This window comes from Amblyomma mixtum, chromosome 3 (assembly GCF_055824585.1).
Source record: "Amblyomma mixtum isolate Tamu chromosome 3, ASM5582458v1, whole genome shotgun sequence".
In the NCBI taxonomy this organism is placed as follows: domain Eukaryota; kingdom Metazoa; phylum Arthropoda; class Arachnida; order Ixodida; family Ixodidae; genus Amblyomma; species Amblyomma mixtum.
In genome coordinates this window covers 196,485,276-196,500,239 of record NC_143014.1, presented here as the reverse complement: position 1 = coordinate 196,500,239, position 14,964 = coordinate 196,485,276, and the positions used below count along the sequence as shown (strand labels likewise).

The 14,964-nt window shown below is 50.1% G+C and overlaps 1 protein-coding gene across 1 annotated transcript in view; it reads left to right on the top strand.

Moving 5' to 3' along the window:
* Window positions 1-13,359, top strand: part of LOC149353199 (U3 small nucleolar ribonucleoprotein IMP3) — a 34,850-nt gene extending 21,491 nt beyond the window's left edge. The window contains exons 3-6 of the mRNA XM_089582410.1: window positions 5,465-5,539; window positions 7,721-7,800; window positions 9,271-9,395; window positions 13,170-13,359. Coding sequence (XP_089438536.1) covers window positions 5,465-5,539; window positions 7,721-7,800; window positions 9,271-9,395; window positions 13,170-13,193 — 304 coding nt within the window. The 3' untranslated portion in view covers window positions 13,194-13,359. The remainder of the gene's footprint in view (window positions 1-5,464; window positions 5,540-7,720; window positions 7,801-9,270; window positions 9,396-13,169) is intronic.
* The last annotated feature ends 1,605 nt before the right edge of the window (window positions 13,360-14,964 follow it).

Below are 14,964 nucleotides of genomic sequence, written 5' to 3'. Positions count from 1 at the left end.
TACCGCAAGCCACCCTTGGATGACTATATATATTTTGGGGGGTTTAGTTACTAGCCTTATGAAACCAGTCCAGTGCACGCCTCCACACAAAATCACCTGTCTAGTTGCACAGCACTTGTGCGTACAGTAGGAACTTGTTACTGCACCTTCTAGAAGGGCATGCATGCATATCAGCATATTTTTTTCAAATGAGATGGATTCCAAAGTAACACATCAAGAAAGACAGGAGCTGTACTGAATTGGGGACACATTGATGTCATGTTTGATCTGTTGTAGCTCATGGTGCGGTACGTGAGGTTTATTGTCCTGATGCTGCATGTGGGCTTTGAAAAATGCCATGGTGGAGGACTTTGGGTTAATTTTGGCCACCTCCAGTTCTTTAATGCGCAGGTCTATCATAGCTAGCACTGCGTCAGGGAGTTGCATTGTACACACCTGCTTGCCCTCTGCAGAAGTGGAATGTTTTTAGTGGGATACAAATCAAGAATGCAGCAGCGAATAAATACCCCTCAAATAAAAGCCCTCCAGCCTGTGGCGTCCACTGTTTGCCATGACTTTGCAGTGAATCCCATTTCACAGATGATCCTGCCAACTGTTTGCGATGTCACACTGAGGGATTAACCTGGACGTCATGGCAAACTGTTGGCATTTTTTTGGAGATATTCGGTGCTGCATTCTTGACTTGTATCCGAGTGTAGGCTTGTTTTCGCATGCGGCTGCACCTCCGAACTTGCACCATCACGGGCTTAAGAAGCAGATGCAAGAAGCGCCATGATAGTGCAAGTTTGGCAGCATGGCCGCGTGCATTTTACACGTGGTGCGTTTTCACGTGCAAAAAGTGCTCCAAGCAGGCCAGCAGTTCTGAGCCTGCAGGTTTATTAAAATCATTTGGGAAATGGCTATAATTAAGCGTTTTACAAGTTCAAAAGTCCAACCCGCTTTATTAGCAGATTCACTTCATTTTGTTCAGAACGTAGCAAAGAATTACTGGGTAATTAAGCAGTGAGAATTTGGAAATTTATATTGTGTCGGTGTTATAGAGGTGTGCTCTATTTCATATCTATGCGGTTTCTATTAGTGAACTTCATTTTAAGCCTTTTGTTATGGAGCAGACAATGAACTAAATACGTAAAAAATATTTTTGGACCATGCCACAGTTGCTGTCAAAGGAGGCTATTGTCATATGCAGTGTGGTATGCAGCACTTGCATGCTGTTGTGTGGGGATGACTGTGAGTTCCTTAGATTTCCTTGTCCTGTACTGGATCAGAATTTATTTTCCTGTAAATGAAGGAATAGGAAAGTTAATTTTAAGGGTGCAGTTATTTGCATTTTTAATTACTATAACAGTCTTGTTCTGATGTAGCCTATTGATGCGTTACAACCTTTGTAACTATTGGCTTATGCCGGACGTGTAGACATGACTTCAGGTTTTAGAGGAAGTTAGAAAAAGCTAGCAGATCAACGAGCAAGTCTGCATTATTATGCAGCATGGCTGGCGAGCAGTTGTAAAAATCGCAAAGCTGCGGGCGCCCTGCCACTTTTATCCTTGAATATGTGTTCGATACAAGAAACGGTGCGAGAAAACAGCACAAGGAACACGAAGTGCTCTTGGCACATGGAAAGGCAGCTTGCATTGCTCACGGGCGTGATTTGATATGTTCTCGCGTTGCGGTTCCGGTTCAGTATTTCACAAGAGCGTTTTGTTTCGCGACCTCCGGTCCGCCCAGCGCTCGTTCCCACCGAGAGTATACGCTGCGGAAGGAGCGCATCTGGACGGGCGCCGGCAGTCGAACAACACTTCATTACTTCGGCTGGGGATATCGGGGTCGAAGCACCGCGCACAGGTGCACGGCGCCCTGCCATATGTCTGCGGCACGCGCCCCATTTGGTTCAGTTGCCACTGCGGCGTGCCCGCGTTCATTGATCAACGGGCTTGGCCGTTCTCACGCTCCCGGTTTATTTTTGTCCGCGGCGGCTGCCCTCGCGCCTGTGATGCCGCGAAGGGCTGGCTCGCGGCGCGAGTGCGGGGGGCTTAAGCTGGAAAGAAGGTTTTGCGGGAGCTGGGGAGGGGTGCGTGGAAAATGTTGCATAAAGCCAGCGCTAACTAACCGTGTGCTGAAATCGCTCGCCCAAGTGCGGCGGCTTTCTGTCGTTCGGGGCGGGGGCGCTGTGGCGCGTGGACGGGATTCGGGGGCGGAGTGAGTGGCTTTCGAGAGTCGGCGAAATCTGTCGCTGGAATTGTTTCATTTCTGCTGCACTGAGCGACGTTAGCCTCGGTGCGAACGGCAGTGCTTGCGGCTGGCGTCCGTTTTCGGCATATGGCGCGGCGCGCCGCAGATGGCCGTGTTTGGTTACCGCCGCGGTAGAGTTGCGGTTTAGGCGCCCCGCCGACGAGGTCGCGCGTTTAGTCCAGGTCGCAGTGGATGTGTTTCTGTGCGAACGACGCGGGAGAAAGGCACGTGTCCGGTGCTTACCGAAGGACAAACCGACCCTCGTTTCTCTAGGGCGCACGTAATGCTGAGAATTAATTACCCGCTGGCGTGTGGTTTGCAACACTGGATCGGTCGTTTGACGGTTGCGGCTGCTCTACTTTATTTAGATGGCTTTGTTTTCGTTTTTCCGTGATCGCGAGGTGATGCGCTTGCTTTGTTTTAAAAGGTAACGCGCAAAATCGCACGCTGGGTGAAAAGGTTAAGGTCGCGCGTAGCACTTGCTACGACAGACTGCCCATAAAATTCACTACCAAAACAAGCCTCTGGAAAATTTTGCTTTACAATGTATCCACGGCACCTCTAAGTCGTGATATAGAATAAGTTGGCACGTTTTTTGGCGGTTTCATGAGGATGTAAGCGCATGTTTTCCAGTGATGGGGAACATGCGCCTGCGCAGTCGCCATTTCTGGATCCGTTCTGCGATTCCTTTGGAGGAAAATTGGGCATCCAATAAGTTCGTTTCACGTAATCGTTTTATGACAGCGTTTAGTTTTCTTTTTTTATTCGACAGCATGTACACTCGTCGGCACACTTGTCTAGAGCGCGCGAACGCCGCACTGTCGCACAAGCGGAAAGCAGAGGCGCAGTAACTGTCTTACTTCTCGGTGGACACCTCAACCGCGCCGTGAGGAGAGGCGGGAAAGAAAGAAGGAAAAGATGCCGTAGTGGAGGACTCCGGAATAATTTCGACCACCTGGGAGTATAGGCACCAAATTTTTTACTTGCGTGTTTTCTTTTTTCTAATAGACATTGGTATATATGATAACTATGTGGTATTTGCCTACGACCGCTAAACAATTTGTGATTAATTTTTTTGTGGATGCTGTTCCGGTTTCGTTTTCATCGGCCGAAGGATAGTGTGACGTGTAGTTGCTGTCTAGGTCCCGTTAGGCATGCAAGAAATGGTAAGTCGTTTATTGTCATTGAAGCTGTTGAAGCAGGGTGGCATAAATGTTGTAATGAATGAAAACTACGTATCAGCGACTATATTTTAGGTTTCTTCGTGGCTCACGTGACCTGAACACCAACTACACGTCACAGCCATCGTTTAGTTGATGCAACCGAAACCGAAAAATAGCATCAAGAAAAAATCAGGTTATAATTATTTAGCCGTTGTAGTCGAATACCACGTGGTGAACCATGTACTTTAATTGTTAACGCATCATCTGAACGAATATGCAATTAAAATTAGTGTCTATGGTCCTTTAACGTGTACTGACATCGCACAGCACCTGGGCGCCTTTTGCGTTTCGCCTCCATCGTAACGCGGCAACCGCTGCCGGGTTCGAATTTGTTTTTGGTTTACAATGTTTTTGAGCAACACTTGTTAGGCTGGTTGGTAGGACATGCTTGTGAACAAACCAGCGCAAAAAAAAAAAAACACAACGGACAAGAAAAAGGCAGAAAAACCGCCTTTTTCTTGTCCGTTGTGTTTTTTTGCGCTGGTTTGTTCACAAACAATGTTTTTGTTCCGGCGGTGCAGTATCTGGGGTGGTGGGCTTTCCCGCATCATTCCTAGTGCAGCGGGAAAGCCGACCGAAGTGCCGCGGGTCCGCGGGCCATTACGGAGGCCCCGACGAACCGTCGGTGAGAGCTTTCAGGCCAGAGAAAGTGTCCGGCGTTATTGTAAGAGGATTGGGTTGATCCGAAATTGACACGGAGGAGGTAAACGCCGAGCAAGGCAGGGCGTAAAATGCGGTGCTGTTGAGGAGCGCGCCCGTTTTGAACAGAATGCGGCCCGTAGAAGCGTTTACAACAGCCGCGAGGATCTCTTCGGATAGACGGCGACGAGAGCGCGCTCGTTTTCACATCATGCGTTGATCTGCTGCGCTGGGTAGCGGCAAATGTAATATTCATTGCGGCGTTACGCAGGAGGCTCGCGGCCCTTTTTGACTCCAGAGAACCGGCATTTTCAGGTCGCGAAGCTTGTGTGCGTATATCAGTGCGATGTAGTTCGTTGCCCCCCCGCCCCCGAAAAAAAAAAATACTGTTTTGCTTCTCGTAAATTGGTTGGTTGGTTTATGGCGTTTAACGTCCCAAAGCGACTAAGGCTATGAGAGACGCCGTAGTGGAGGGCTCCGGAAATTTCGACCACCTGGGGTTCTTTAACGTGCACTGACATCGCACAGTACACGGGCCTCGAATTTCTCCTCCAAAGAAATTCAACCGCCGCGGCCGGGGTCGAACCCACGTCTTTCGGGCCAGCAGCCGAGCACCATAGCCACTGAGCCACCGCGGCGGCTCTCGTAAATTGTATTTTCCGCCTATGACTGAAATTGTGCACAACGTAATTTTAGCGTTTCCTGACGTGTCGTGTTGTGCGCTTCGTAACGACAGCGCTCTGCTCTGAAAGCAAAGCAGGAAAAAAGGGAAAAAATGCCCGTCATAATGGTCTCCATTCTTGGAAAGAATGGAAATAAGTAATGCACGCTGGATGATATCGCATGCTGTTGTCTTGTGACTGCCGCCGCATATTTTCCCTGTCGAGCATGTGTTTCTTTCTCGCCGTGTGAGGAGTAGCAGGACGTTCTTGACGCGAATTAAGGCGCGATTTTACCGGAAATCAGTTGTGAAGCATCGACTCTGTCAGCAGTCAATAGCACGCACTCAGACTTGAGCCTGTTATTCAATACTGGGTGATTTGCGCATTTGATTGAATGTCTCGTCTTCCTTTGGTTGACGTGAGGGTATTTAATTGAATGCATTTTTATGTGGCTTAACATAGGCACTTCGAGATATGCGGTGCGCCATGGCGAAGTTCTCCGGATGAGTTTGTACCACACGAGCTGCTTTTAAATGTCTCTGTGCTCGAGCGTTTTGCGTGCGCTCGAAAGAATCGAACCCGCTACCTTGGGCTCAATTGTCGGATGCCGCAGCCACTGAGCCACCGCGGCGGGTTTTATGTGAGGGTGCTTCGAGCACTATCACGCGTGGTCCCTGAATTTGTCTCTTGTCTCCTCTACTCTTCTAGACACAGCCTGGGCGTCATTGCCATCAAGGAAAACCTCGAGATATGTGACAGGGTGACGGCGTCTTCGTTCTGCAGGCAAGTTCGGCTGCTTTTTTTAACATAGTTGTGCGCCGTCCTTGACGCACGATAGTGCTGCCGCTCGTTTAACCCTTTAACGGGTGGTGTCGCCGAAGCGCGGCATATAGTTTGCACGCCGTGCACTCATTACTACTCTGAGCTTGCGTACAAAGCTTAAGCTCGCCATGTTCCCAAGTAGCCGCAGCTTTCCCATCAAAATGTTTTGCGTCACTGTTAGGCAACTGCGTAAAGAAAGAGGGAGCTCGGATGTGCCACTTCCAGTCATTTTCAGACAGTTTTTGCGGGAAAAATAGGGAGACATTTGTGTGTTAAAAAAAAGTAGCATGCTGTCCCGGAACTTTTGAGTTGGTTCGAGGTTCGAGACCTTCGAGTTAATCTTTCGCACAACTCGGAATAGTTGCACAGAATGGGCCAATTGCCATTTTTAGCGGATTCGCGACTTGCCGATTTCTTAAATTTTAGCGCCGCTAGCATTTTTGATGCCGGCTTTTAAATCTAGGTACAGTCTTCGCCGAAAGTAACCAGGCTGCACGGTTTGCATCTCAGTCGTATATCAAAGCTATTATGCCAGCCCTCCAGCTCTAAATCTCCGTATGGTAAGAAGAACCCCTGTCCTCACCTTCAGAGAACGTTTCGATCTTTAGGAAAGCCGTGAGGGCTCTACTACACGAATGAGAAGCACGCGGCCTGACTACTTTTGGCAAAGACTGCACTTTAGCTACCCTAATGTGAAGGTAATTACTAAATGCAGGTATGCATTTGAAGGCTACATTTTCACCTTTGTCCGCGGATTTTCGTCCGTCCGGCCACACCACATATGAAAAATCGAGAAACTAAAACACACGCGGAGAGGTATGGGTTAGAGCGGGATTCGAAGCCAGGCCTTGTGGGAACACAGCGAGCTGTGGCCGTTTGCGCCGACACGAGAAGACGGCGCTGCTGCTCCTTTTATCTGGTATGCAGGTCTTGGAAGATTACGCAAAGGGCACTTGCTCGCGTAGTGGTTAGATTGCAATCAGTGCGACATGAACAACAACAGCGTTGCTAAAAGCAGGAGCCAATTTCATTCGCGGCGAAGCGCAAGCTTGAGCAAAGCAAATCGAGATATAAAAGACACCGTTACAAGGTCAAACTTTATCTTGTTATGAGTGAATAATATCCTCGCGAACTGACCAACGGGAGACTCCTTGAAAACGCAGCATTTTGTGCGTGCGCGCGTGCGCGCGTTCTCTGTTGCGTACGTGTGCGAGCCCCGCACGTTGTGTCCGTGTTTGTTCTCTTCGTGTGTGTTAGTTTTTGTTTGTCTAGTTAGCTCGTCGTGTGCATAAAATGTGTATAAATGTGCTTGGGCCAATGCTAGCGTACTCGTTCCTTGCATCTGCCAGACCGACCTCGCCTGGAACGCGTAACGCCTTTGGAAAAAAGAAAATGAAGTTAAAAACAAATGCTTGAGCAGAGACGCCGGGAGCACGCGAGGATTCTAGGTAGACGTGTCGTACACGCTACATCATCGCTGCTGGCACGCGATGCTTACAAGTGCTTACAAGTGACGCATCAAAAAGAGCGCGTAAAGGTTTTTTTTTTTTTTTTTTTAAGACAACCGCGTATGGATGAGATGAAAACATTGCACGGCACGCATGCATTCCTGCAGTAGAGTAATCTAGGCATAGCACAGATTCGACCGCAGTTTTTTTCTTTTATTCCTTCGTAATTTTGGGATTAAACGGTTATGGGGATTAAACGGTTAATTTCTCCCGAGACGTCGCCCTCTAAGCTTAGCAGTGTTTCTGCTTTGACTTGCGCTGTAAAAGTTCCTGTGCGCGTGGCGCTTGACGGTCGTGGTGTTTGGCATAAGATGATGCACCTTGTTTGGGACAAGCGCTTTCGCAAAATTGGACACCGCCAACCGCCTGGTTGTCTACAAGGTGCTAAAGGTGTATACATACAGGGAAATGTGCGTTCTGCGGTGAAGGAAAGTTCCCTCAAGAGATGGTTAAGTGTGCCCTGTGCAAAGTGCGTTTACCGGTTTTTTTTTTTCGTTTTTTTTCTTTACACTCGTGCAAGCACAGTCGTAGCAATTTCAGAGGTGCAGCGTCGGCCTCTCTGCCGCCAGCCGTCGCAAAGGCGGCGCAGCTTGCTCACGTCCTTTGTTTTCCGCTCTTGCGCCTACCGTTGCAGGAGGAGGCTTCCCGTCATCATGGTGCGAAACCAGATGGCGCAGCGCGTCAAGATGGCAACGCAGTTCGTCGAGCAAGGGCGTATCCTTTCCACTCGACGGGCGGCGCGCTTGCCGCAGGCGACGCATGTGCGTGCGTTGCAGCGGGGGCAGAGCGCTTCGTTGGTAATCCCGCGCGGCTCCGCGGGAGGCCCGTGCGTGCGTGGATGCGGCGAGGGGACGGCACGCAACAGGAGCGGCTGTCAGAAGTGCTCGGAAGCGTAGTGGTGCGCGTTTGACGAGGGAGGAATTCTCGCTTTTAAGTTCCAATCCTTCCGTTCCATTCGAGTGGTACATGGTAGGCCACGTCCCTAAGAGAACGAGAAATACGCGGACGGGCATCCCTTGCCATCTGCGCTTTGTTGTGATGGGCATTTCCCTTGCACGCAGAGCTCGCTGACGTAGGGCAAAAATAAAACAAAAAAAATAACATCCGGTTATATTCCCCATGTAAAGGTCACGTTAAGCCTTCAAATGGTATGCAGGAAACGACCTGGAGAGGTACTTTTTCTTTTTTTTTTCTTTATTTTTCTCAAGAATGTTAACGTCGCGCGCCTGATCTTTATGCGCCGCTATCGTCTACCCAGATGTGCGCTTCAGAATTCATGACCGTTTAACGCCATAAGATATTTAAAATACTTTTTTCGATTAGCGAGCGCACTCGCTTCGGTCGGTAAGCGCAATGACGATCGGACGCCGGCAGAAGGGACAAACCAACCGGAAAGAAATGCTCACCCAACGTAAAGAATCTGATCTTGCGTTAAACACTGCCGTTCTGATCATGGCACGCGCCTTCAGAAGTATTGCGTTACTTGTACGCTAATAAAATCTATGCTTGTACGCACTTTTATTCGTGCAAGCGTACGGACGTATACTGACGTGCGCCGCCACGCCGCTGTTCGCCGTTCCACTCGTGGACGCGAAGGCAACTCCGCGTCAGAACATTCACTGAAAGCGCAAATCAAATTCAGAATGCCTTTTAGAAAAGAAACACCGTGCATTTACCAGCAGCTGGGCTATGCATGCCGATGTATGGGCACTACCTGTAATAGCGGAAGTTTCACCGCAGAACTTCGAATCGCCTCATCTAAATTTACGCGATACTTTTTGACCCTGATTACAGTTCATCGGCATATAAGGCAAGATCCTTCTATTTCTTCCATAGTCTTATAAAGTTCTGGCCAGTTGTCGGTCCCGTGAAATGTGTTAGGCGCGTATTTTCGTCGCCTACGTTAAATGGGAAGGGGGGGATCGAGGCCCTGTACACATTGCGTCTGCCACTTTGGCACACGTCGTTTCGGACAACGGGCCGAGTGTCGGCGCGTTTTGCCTTGATTGATGGACACGACGCAAATAACAGGCAGCGTGAGTAAACGCGACGGTTGATGGTTGCGTGTTTTCGGAGTGAGTCTTACCGACCCCGGCGCACTCTAAAACAGTGTGTGGGTGGACGTGCTGTGTAGTTTTAGTCCAGCTTTGGTGGGCAGCGATCCTTGACGGCGCCTCCCTTCAGACGTGAGAATCGGACCGGACGTCATCACTGATCCTGCGTTCTTGGTGTCCAGACAACTGGAGGACTTCGTCACGTGGACCGATTCCTCGGCCATCAAGAAGCACGTCGCCGAATACAACGACATGGTGCGTACCTTCGAGAGTGAAATTCGAGCTCTAAGAACGTTAAACACGGCGCAAATTTACACTCAGCTGATGCCGGTGCTGCGGTCGTGTGTATTCGGCCGTTTCACTTAGGGGCGGATTTATGGGGAGAGACGGAGAATCCCTTCCCTCCCGCCTTCCCCCCCTCCGGGCGAGAGATTAAAGGTGGCGAAACCATGCTGCACCCATGCCGCCCACGCGTGACGTAGCACGACGACGCGTTTGACACGTCTGGCGAGCTTTATCGCCGCTAATTCAATGTCGGCAGAAAAACTGGGCGTCATTTGTGCGACTCGTTGGCGTGGTCCGTGTGACTCAGCCGGACTGTATGCGGCGGCACGAGGTTGGCTGACGCCGGCGCCGCGACCAGGCCGGCAGTGTCTTGTGATTGGCCGTTTGCTTTCCTGTCTGCTGCTGCTTTCGTCATATTGACGTCACGGGCAAATAAAATGGATCGTTACAGAATGCGGCCCTAAATCGTGGCTTGGCGGAAGCACCGCTGTGAGTTGTATCCGACTGTAGCGAGATACCGCTTCGCGAGCACATGCTCTGTGACGGGCGCGGATTTTTTCTCAACAATACAGTGACACTGCTCTGATATTGTCAAGTGTAAGGTACTGTTGTGGTCATGCTTGCGATCTGTAGATTGGAATATAAAAGTCCATAAAATGGCTAGCTTACTGGGCATGCGTACACTATATTTGCTGCGCGGCTGTGAGCACGGCTTCTATCGCATTTATCCGTTAGGTGTATCACACCTCTCCGCATCCTATGTAGCACGAAGTGGGCTATTAAATGGGACCCCCTGTTGGTTCAGTGTGGGCAGCCGCGGTGGGACCAATGTGGGTTCTGCAAGCCAGCTCCCTCATCGGTCCTTCTTTGATCAGATGTGAGTAGCCCCTTAGGACAAACGTTAACATTTCATCCCGGTCAGCCCGCTTCCCCATGTGTGGGCAAGCCCATATTGGGCTTGCCCACATGTTCCCTGTATGGGGCCGATCGATATGGGTACCTCAGGGGAAGCCCCAGCCCCAAATGCCCCTATTGTACCTTCAGGGCATAATATCATGCAGCATATTTTTTTTTAACATTAGCCTGATCTATAAGCAGCCCACAGAATTTTCTTTTTAAGCACTGGGGCAATATGGGCTGCCCACACTCAGCCCATGTGCCTTATGCTGGCAGTCCCCATTATCCCAGCGATGTTGGGTGTTGCGCGGGCTGAGCCATGTGTGTGTTCCGAACTATAATGAGTGACGTTTGGAGATTATCAGGTAGTCCAGTGCATCCTGGTAAGGTGCCAGTTATTCCTCCGCATGTTCTGATCATTTTGCACAATTTACCCGAGTGCGAGAGCCCAAAACATATAATTTTAGTGATCGAGTAAATATGCTTAGAATGATATTGCAAGTCGTCTATAAAAGTAAGTTATGGGCGCGTATGATACAAATTAGTGAAGTGAAAAATGCATAAGAGGATGGAGACACGCTGATGGGTTCTGCCCCGCTAGCCCCATTTGGGCTTGCCGCGCTTTCTTTTTTCCCCAGCAGAGAACCTAAATTTGTGTTGTATCTGCCCTGAAGTCCCCAACAGGGGACCGATGTAGGCGCGCTCGCTTTCAAACCCCGCCTCGGCAGATGTGGGACCTTTCGGTTTGTTGTGCACAGCCCCATTAGGCTTGACGAGGTGTTTCCCCTATGGAACCCACATTTACGTTGTTCCTGCCGTCAAGTAGTACTTTGCAAGGGACCAATTTGGGGAGTTTGACGAGGTTTTTCCGGCATAGAGACCTGCACTCAGGTACCCTCAGGGACCGATGGCAGTATTTGGGCCCGCCAGTTTTACAGCCTCGGCACGGCCGATCTAGGACCTACAACAATTTCCTGACTGCAGCCCCATTTGGGCTAGCAGAGACATTTTTCAGCCTAGAGCCCACAGTGACGGTGCATTTGCCCTCGAGTACCCGAAAAGACAGGAGGCCGATGTTGGCTAGATGTAGGAACGTAGTCTGAGCCCTAGCAACGCCCCATGTAGGATCAACAGGGACAAGTCCGATTCGCGGGCTGGCCCACATATTTCCTACAGCGGACCGGCGTAGGTAATAGAAGGATTGCCCTAGCCCCACTTGACCATGTGGGACCCACGGGTGTTCCCCCATCGTGTGTTACTTGGGTGAGACTGGCATCCCAACGCGTGCACTGTTAGGAAGTTGTCTCGGCGGTCTTCATCCAGCGTTCTGGGGTCCGCATGGGAGCAGGAGGTTGACTAACGAATTATTGGAAGTTTGCTTGGAAAGCCAGCCACGAAGCCACTGTGGAAGGACCGGGGCACAGTTTCGAAGGGCCCCTGTAGTCTGTGGCTGTAGATGCGGACGCTCTTGTGTTTTTGGTCGCGCCGGTTCAGTGTCAGGTCGTTTCTTCAAGCTGGTGTGTTGGGGGTGTCTCATTCGCAACCACGTTGCGCCGATACGATAGCATGTCTGCAGACAACAAGGCGAGCACTTTCTTGCCTTGGAGCCTCTGCTGCCACCGTTCCGTGGCTTTTTTTTTTCCTTTTCCTAGGACGCTGTTTGCCTGCAATAGGGCCCGGGGCATACAGTGCGTTCTGTAGCACGAGGGTGCGTAGGGCGACCATCGCTCACTGAGTGCGGCTCAAACTCGAGCTCACGTGGATATGTAGGTCGCTGGTGCGAGCAGCCGCATCATGAAGTGGACGCTTTTGGCGACTTTTTCGGGGGGGGGGGGGGGGCACAGCTTGTGGGCCCGCTGCCGCGAAGTGGTGCGGCCGCCTCGGAGCGCATGCGCACCCCTGTTGCGGGCATCGATCTGGTCCTGTATCAGAAAGGCACTTTTTTCGTTTGTTGTGTGTGTGTGCGTGCGTGCGTGTTTTCTGTGTTTGCCCGCACGGCTGCCCGGCTGCCATTGTCGTGGCCTCGGGCACGTAGAGCCACGAAGGGAGGAAATAAGTAGCAGCAAAATAGCCTTATGGATTATTTCGCGCCCAGTCGACTCCACGCGCCGATAGCTCGCACAGTGGAGAGACAGAGTGACGCGACGGGCGCCGGCGGACCACGAACCTAAGTGTCGAGGTGGTAGCTCTCCGAGTGGCAACGTGGCGCGCCTTTTCTTTTTTTATTTAATGGGGGTTGCAGCAAAAATACCTTTGACAGGTCTGCGAGGAATTGATTCCTGTTATTCTAGAATCGCTGCTTAATTCCACTGTCTCTTGGGATCACTTTCGCGAATGTCGGAGTCTGCGCTTTACAAGCTATGTTTGCGCTTTGCTATCACCCTTATATGGCAGCACTTGAAACGATTGGTTCTCGCTCATGAGTCAAGGTATATTTTGACAGGTGTGTTATATTGAAGGCCTCGTATCGACTGTGCTTGCGTGCCTGTTCGGTACTCCTGAGCGTATACCTTGGCAAAATTAGGGGGACATCTACACGAGCCTCGTTATCATTCACCCGTATTTCTTGCACGTAAGTGTGTGCTAACTCAGTTACCGGCGTTCACACGCAGTTTCACTTACCCTTATGCATACACGTTTTTTATTGTTTTTCTTTTTTGGAAACTGTTGAAAATCAGCGTCATTTAAGATAGCCTTGGCGCTTACTTACCCCGCAAATTGGGGATAGATGCAACCTTTGTTCTTCCTTTCGCTATTTTTGTCTCTTTCTTGTTTGCATTGCGGGAGGCGGTGTTCTCACGGCGGGAAGCTTGATTTGACTTCGCCTTTTTTTTCTTCTTCTTTCAGAGGGACGACTACGACCTCCTCTGAAGGGCGGGCTGAAGCAGTACCCTTTGTAAATATAGCTAAACGAAAATGAAAGCCCGCGCGTAGCGTCTGTGAACCGTATGCGGAAGATTCTGCGGCGCCCAGGAATCTTCTCGTCGGTGGAAGCCAACTTCGTTTCACGCTGGAGTAAAGAGAGCGCTCTTCCTAACCTCGCCTCTTCAACCCTTCTTCCTGCGTCGCACGGTGCCGTCGCACCACCCTCTTTGACACATTTGCAGTTCTGTTTTCTGCAGGCAGGGCTTATCTTAAACAGACAGTTAATAGTGCCACGTTTTTTTGGCCACTGAACAGTGTACGCTCAGGGATGCATTGGAACTAGTTTGCATACAATCAACAGTGAGCCGAGCGACTATGCGTGTAATTTTACGAATAATGGTATACCAAAGCGCAGGGTTTTGATGCTTTGGAACTGCATTCGATTAGCGCACAGCGCGGACCAATGGCCTCAAGGGACCACTGTGTCGCTTGTATCTAATCGCTGCCCCATTAAGCTGCGAGACTTGCGAGTCTTCGATATCTTGGGCAGATAATAAGGGTCCTTTAGACATCACGTGACCGCGGACTAATATTTTCTCTTCCACCCAGAACAATTCTGCAGGCTAGTGAAGGCTGGCTAAAGACCCTTCACTTTATGCAATTGCGCAGCCCAGGCTTAGTCGTGACGTGCTTTAGTGCATCCGACGAAGTCAAAAAGAGGAAGGGAGTGCAGGCGCAGTTGGCGTTTTGTGAATAATTTCATCACACGCGTAAATTGCCTGCGGAGACGGTCTATGCTTAGCTAAAAGTCAGATGTAGCAAGAGCAACGAGCTGGAACTGTGATGAATGTATGAAATTTTTTCGCGCAGCGCTAGAATGCCCGTACTCATGCTTATATACTTGGAAGCGCCGTTCTTTATAAATATGACGCGTTGGGCGTAAGCCTGCGCGGAGCAACACCACACGACACCGTCGCGAAAGGAGCGGCCTGTTGCGGAGGTCGTCTGCTTTTCAGCATACACCGGAAGCTCGGTAAAGTGGGATCGGTCACAAAGGTAGGAAAATTTCTTGTCTTATTCGTGTCTGCTGGAAGTAAAGCATTTAACAGCATTTATTCGGATAAAAAAAAAGTTTGGATCACATCGTGCTGTTCGAATTTTTGTTCAAACGTCGCACTGCCCTGACGTCAATGCCTATTTTTCTTGAAAGTCTTCAAGCAGACCTCGGTCTTTTTTTTTTTTTTTTTCGCGATGTTCTTGCAGCCGAATCGCCGTTTCGCAATTGTGCTTTGTTGCCTACATGCATACTTCAGAGTGAATTTTGCAGCTTCAAGACTACGGAGGAGAGCGAAAGCAACACGATCGCTTGCGTCGCTAGTCTTTCTATTGTTTCCGCCTTTGCTTTCGCCGAGCTATCTCTGAATCACGGAAAACCACCCGCCGCGGCGGCTCGGTGGTTATGGCATTCTCATGTTTAGCATGCTCGTGTTCTGAGGTGTCATGTCAAAGGATTCAACCACGATCGGCTTCCCATTACAGATAACCAGTGTGAAGCTAAACAAAACCAATTCGATCAGCATGCTATGCATTCGACCAGTGCAGTTTCGTGCGTTGCTAAGGTTACAGGCTTGCGCGCGTCATTGTTACAATATGTTCAATTCGCTCTTATTTCTGTTTTTGTTTTCCATACACTGAGAAAACTGCCTCTGCACGGGTGCACATGTGCACGGGCATACGCGGCTAGGAGGCGTTCGCGATAGCGACGATCTCACTGCAA